The sequence below is a fragment of the Dipodomys ordii genome, unplaced genomic scaffold (genome assembly GCF_000151885.1).
Source record: "Dipodomys ordii isolate 6190 unplaced genomic scaffold, Dord_2.0 Scaffold23, whole genome shotgun sequence".
Taxonomy (NCBI): Eukaryota; Metazoa; Chordata; class Mammalia; order Rodentia; family Heteromyidae; genus Dipodomys; species Dipodomys ordii.
In genome coordinates this window covers 7,642,625-7,648,523 of record NW_012267239.1, presented here as the reverse complement: position 1 = coordinate 7,648,523, position 5,899 = coordinate 7,642,625, and the positions used below count along the sequence as shown (strand labels likewise).

Below are 5,899 nucleotides of genomic sequence, written 5' to 3'. Positions count from 1 at the left end.
GCTTTTTTCTATGTATGTGGTGCTGAGGAATCGAACCCAGGGCCTTAGGCATGCAAGGCAAGCACTCTACCACTGAGCCACCTTCCCAGCCCAGGATTACAATTTATGTTCACTGGTTTGTTTGTTTCTTTGTGGTCCTGGAAGTTGAACCCAAGGCCTCACAAATGCCAGATAAGCCTCCATCGCCTGAACCACACCTACAACCCAAGTTCAGAGCCTCTGAATCTTTTCCCTTCTGCAGACAGAGGTTTGGGTTGTTTCCAGCATGTGCTCATTCCAAATGCGGCTGGAAGGAATGTCCTTGTCTGTGTGTGCTGGTGGACACGGGCACTGGTTGGAGCTGTGCTGGGGGATTAGCTTGCTGGCCATCAGTGCATACTGGCGCTTGCTCTGTGGAGTGCGGGACATTGCAGGTCCTCTCTCCATAGGGAGTGGCTAGCAGTGGCCTTGGGCTGTTGTACACAGATTTCCTTAACACTCCTGAACAGGGAGGGGAGCACAGCGGACAAAGGCTCAGTGCTTGTTTTATTTTTTTGCCAGGAGTTTCCACATCTGCTCTTGTTCACCCCTGATAGTCACGGCCTCAGGTTTCAGCCCTGGGTGGAGTGCCCAGTCTCCTAGTCTTACACTGTACTGCCTGAGCGGGGCTGGTTTGTGGGATGCACGCGTTACTCTCCAGGGTTTGCTTCTCTAAGCTGAGGTTAGGCTTGCTTGCCTTTTGTTTTTCCAGGGCTAAGTTCCCAGTTACATGAGGAAAACAGGACTGAAACAGTTTCTACTTCAAAGAACTGAAACATAGATAATAAAGCGCATTTGCAAAGACCCAAATCCAACAATGAGGACACTGGGATCAGAACGGCACAGGATGCAGGGCTTGGAGGCTCACGCCTGTAATCCTAGCTACTCTAGGAGCTGAAGTCTGAGGATCATGGTTTGAAGCCAGCCTGGGTAGACAAAGCTGAGAAACTTTTTTTTTTTTTGGTCTGTCGTGGGGCTTGAACTCTGGGCTTGGGCGCTGTCCCTGCGCTCTTCAGCTCAAGGTGAGCGCTCTACCACTTGAGGCCACAGCACCACTTCCAGTTTTCTAGTGGTTTTTATTGGAGATAAGAGTCTCATGGACTTTCCTGCCCGGGCTGGCTTTGAACCAAGATCCTCAGATCTCAGCCTCCTGAGTAGCTAGGATTACAGGCATGTGCCACCAGCTCTGAAAAACTCTTATCTTCAATTAATCACCAAAAAGCTAGAAGTGGAACTGTGGCTCAAGTGGTAGAACACTGGCCTTGAGTGAAAAACCTCAGAGAGAGAGTACAAGGCTCTGAGTTCAAGCCTCAGTACTGGTACCAAAAAAAAAAAAATGATAGCAGCTACAGTGTGACTGTATGGTAGAATGCTTGCCTGGCACGTGCAAGGCCTGCACCCATCCCCAATGCTGCCAGAAGGAAAACAACCCCCACAGCCTAACGGTAATGCCATCAGTAGGTAATGTCTGGAGGTTTACTTCCCAGGTCTGCGAACATATATTTAACTCATTTAATCTTCAGAACACTCCATGAGGGGGGCACGTCATTACCTCATTTGCAGCTGAAGAAATGGGGGAGGAGGGGGAGTGATGGTTTCTTGCTAATTGAGCAGCTCAATTCCTGAAGAATTTCTTGTTCCCCGAAAAGCAGTGTTATACAAGGGGAGGAGAATTGTGAGGGAGGGAAATAAAAAATCAGGAGGAAAGCCAGTGCCAATTTCTGCTTCAGTGGCTGGCTTTGTAACTTTCAGAGTGTGTGTGTGTGTGTGTTGGGTGCTGTCTCTGAGTTTTGTGCTCAAAGCTAGTGCTCTACCTCTCAAGTCACAGCTCTACTTCTGGCGTTTTGGTTGTTGATTGGAGGTAAGTCTCACGGACTTTCCTGTCTGAGCTAGCTTTGAACCTTGATCCTCAGATCTCAGTCTTCTGAGTAGCTAGGATTACGCGTGTGAGTTACCAGGTGCCAGGTCCAACCTGGTGTTTTTTTGTTTTTGGTCGTGGGACTTCAACTCTGGGCCTGGGTGTTGTACTAAGCTCTTCAGCTCAAAGCAAGTGCTCTACCACTTGAGCCACAGCGCTACTTTCAGTTTTCTGGTGGTTAATTGGAGTCCTACCCAGGCTGGCTTTGAACCTCGATCCTCAGATCTCAGCCTCCTGAGAAGCTAGGATTACAGATGTGAGCCACTGGTGCCCAGCCCAACCTATGTGTTTTTAACACCTGGTAGAACGTAATCCCGCAGTCACTATATCTTCCTGGGGTAAATCTGAGTGTGGCTGGAAGCCCCTCTGTCCCAGGCTACCATTGTGTCAAAGCTGAGCTTAGAACCTGAGCACAGGAACACGCCACGGCCTCTCCTAGGCCAGGCCTGCCACAGAAGGCATGCACACTCTGAGCAGGACCGCCCTGCCTCGGCGCGAGTGAGGTCGTCACAGAAGGCTGGGAGTGGGTTAGAACATGGCTGTCTTTAGGGCACTGTCAAGGGGCCTCCTTCCCGCAGAGCATCTACCCAGGGGATGGAGTGTGGAGCTTGGATCTCATTTGCAGGTCTCAGCTTGTGGCTGCTCAGCAGAGAAGTGTATGCAGTGGTTTGCATTATGCAGGGAAGACGTGGAGAGGGGGGGAAGGCCAGGTCAGGCTTAGGGTCTTTCTTTCTTTTTTTTTTTATTTTTTGGGTCTGGTCGTGGGGCCTGAACTCTGGGCCTGGGCGCTGTCCCTCAGCTCTTCAGCTCAAGGCTAGCGCTCTACCACTTGAGCCACAGCGCCACTTCTGGCTTTTTTTCATTTTACTTATGTGGTGCTGAGGAATCAAACCCGGGCCTCATGCCTGCAAGGCAAGCGCTCTACCACTGAGCCACCTTCCCAGCCCATGGCTTAGGGTCTTGTAAGCCAGTGTCAAGGAGGAGACAAGCCATTTCATAAAGGGCTGTGCATGGTTGCGGAAGAGCAGCTTGTCCGCCACTTGGTAACGCCAGGCACCTTTCACCTGTACTCAGTCTGAGCCAGGCCCAGGCTGTGTTTTCTGTGTATCATCTTAACAAGCCTTTGACAAGCTTTATGAGGCATTTATTTTGGGAGGAGTAGGGAGGTGAAACTTTTACAATCACAGGAGTACCACTATAGAAAAGAAAACATCCGCAAGCATTCTTTGTGGTGTACTTCTCTTCAGTCAGAGCAGCTTGAGAGCATGGTTACAGCATGAAAGGTCAATTGTCTTCTAGATCTGTGGACTCTGCCCTGGTGGTTGCAACCAGCCACAGACCAAATAATGAGAAAGGCTGGGCCTGGTGGCCCATGCCTCTACTCCCAGACACTGGGAGGTAGAGATAGGAGTATCTGGGTTAAAAGCCAGTCCTGGCAAAGTTAGCACGCAGGACCCTACCTGAAAAACAAAACAAAAAGCATAAGGACTGGGCAGCAGCTCATGTGGTAACATGCGTGCCTAGGACCTGATTCCCAGAAGCTCCAGAAAAAGAAAAGAAGCAAAGAATATGTTCAAGAGAGAAACTGCTTTTGTACTGAGCATGTGCACTTTTTTTTTCCTTCTTTTTTTCTTTTTCTTTCTTTTTTCTTTTGCCAGTCCTGGGGCTTGAACTCAGGGCCTGGGCACTGTCCCTGAGCTTCTTTTGCTCAATGCTAGCACTCTACCACTTGAGCCACAATACCACTTCCAGCTTTTTTCTATGTATGTGGTGCTGAGGAATCGAACCCAGGGCTTCATGCATGCCAGACAAACACTCAACCACTAAGCCACCTTCCCAGCCCTCTTATTATTTTGTAATGCGGCATGACAACTGTTTTCATAGTATTTGTACTGTATTGGCTGTGATAAGTTTTCTGCGAGGGTACTGGAGAAAAGGTGCTTTGGTTCCATGCAATCCTGTGTTGTTTTCTGCGAGGGACTTGAGCTCCTGCAGGAAACTTGGCAGCCCGTTCCCCGATAGACACTGCAGCACTGAAGAATCTCTTCAATCTCAGCCATCCTACTTTGATGCTCTGTGGCCCGGCTGGGAGCTCCACCTTCTCACCTTACTATGAGATGAACACACAGGGCTGAATTTAAGTTGCTTTTCATCATGCTTTGGAGAGACTCAAATGAAACAATGCACAAAAAGCATTTAGCCCAGAGTTTAGCACATGGTAGGCCCTTAAATTAATCATTATATTGCTATTACTGTTATTTTTCCAAATCAGAAAATCAGAAGTTCCAGGCTTATGATTCCTTCATTCTGTCACTGACGTTGGGGGTGCAGCACCGAGGAAAAGGGCAAAAATCTGTTCTCACAGACAAGGAGAAAGACTATCAAGAACATGTTGCCAGGGGATGGTGGCTCATGCCTGTCATCCTAGCTACTCTGGAGGCTGAGATCGGAGGATTATGGTTTGAAGCCAGCCCAGGCAGACAAATCCAAGAGTCTCTTACTGCCAATGAGCCACCAAACGGCTGTGTATCCAGTCCCCAGTGGGGGTCAGGCACATGGTAACAGCTGCACCAGGGTCACCAGAGTGCATGATTCGGGACTTGACCTGCTCTCTTGGGGCCAGGTGAAGAAGATGGGCGAGCTCGGGCTGCTGGCCATGGACGTCCCTGAAGAGCTCAGTGGCGCCGGCCTTGACTACCTGGCCTACTCCATCGCCATGGAGGAGATCAGCCGCGGCTGCGCCTCCACCGGCGTCATCATGAGCGTCAACAACGTGAGCCGCTTGGGGAACCCCGTGGGGTGGGGGCCCAGGGTGGGGGCCCGGGTTCCCTGGCTGCGCACAGCCCCGCCTCCCAGCCTCAGCCCCGGCATCCTCCGTGCGCTCAGTCTGCAAAGAGCAGGCGTGGGGCGACCTCCAAATGCGCCCCTCTGTCCCCTCCAGTCTCTGTACTTGGGGCCCATTCTGAAGTTCGGCTCCCCGGAACAGAAGCGGAAGTGGATCCCCCCTTTCACTACTGGTGACAAAATTGGCTGCTTTGCCCTCAGTGAGCCAGGTACCTCAGGGGCAGGGGCGCCCCTTCTCCACCTGGAGTCTGGGGGAGGGGGGGCTGCGTGTCCCCAGAGGGAGAGGCCCTGATGTGGGCACTGGGCTGGGCTGCCCAGTCCTGGGGAGACCTCCACAGCCTGCCTGGGGGCACGGACCGTGTGGCTTTGGGGACCTTTCAGCTTGAAAACGCCTCTCCCTGCAGGCTAGTGCCTGGGGCTCTGGGACCCAGCAGGGCCTGCAGCAGGTTGCGGGGTCCCGAGCACACCTGCTGGCGGGGCTGTGGGGGGCTCTGGTCCTGAGTCTGTGTGTGGGGCAGGAAATGGCAGCGATGCGGGAGCCGCTTCCACCACGGCCCGGGAGGAGGGTGCCTCGTGGGTCTTGAACGGCACCAAAGCCTGGATCACCAACTCCTGGGAGGCCTCGGCCACCGTGGTGTTCGCCAGCACTGACAAGGAGCGGCGGAACAAGGTGCGGGCCGCGGGCGGGCCAGGCCCACCTGTGGGCTGGCTGTTGCCATTTGGAGATGGGACCTCAGCTCTACCAGAGCTGCCCGCTGGGGAGTCTGCACACACACACACACACACGTGTGTGTACACGTGCACACACACACGCACGCGCACACACGGCAGGGCCCCCGTGGGAAGCCCTGCGGCTTGGGTTCCGTGACGGCAGGCGAGCCCGGGCCCGCGTGCCGGTAGCCTCCAATCACTCGGCGTCTCTGCCGTTCCAGGGCATCAGTGCCTTCCTGGTCCCCATGCCAACGCCCGGGCTCACGCTGGGGAAGAAGGAGGACAAGCTAGGCATCCGGGCCTCGTCCACAGCCAACCTCATCTTTGAGGACTGCCGCATCCCCAAGGAGAACCTGCTGGGGGAGCCTGGGATGGGCTTCAAGATAGCCATGGTGAGCCGGGGGGGGG

The 5,899-nt window shown here is 53.3% G+C and overlaps 1 protein-coding gene across 1 annotated transcript in view; it reads left to right on the top strand.

Annotated features, from left to right (window-relative positions):
• The first annotated feature begins 4,263 nt into the window (after nucleotides 1–4,263).
• Nucleotides 4,264–5,899, top strand: part of Acads (acyl-CoA dehydrogenase, C-2 to C-3 short chain) — a 3,233-nt gene continuing 1,597 nt past the window's right edge. The window contains exons 1-4 of the mRNA XM_013014521.1: nucleotides 4,264–4,709; nucleotides 4,878–4,989; nucleotides 5,299–5,450; nucleotides 5,713–5,883. Of these exons, the coding sequence (XP_012869975.1) occupies nucleotides 4,443–4,709; nucleotides 4,878–4,989; nucleotides 5,299–5,450; nucleotides 5,713–5,883 (702 nt within the window). The 5' untranslated portion in view covers nucleotides 4,264–4,442. The remainder of the gene's footprint in view (nucleotides 4,710–4,877; nucleotides 4,990–5,298; nucleotides 5,451–5,712; nucleotides 5,884–5,899) is intronic.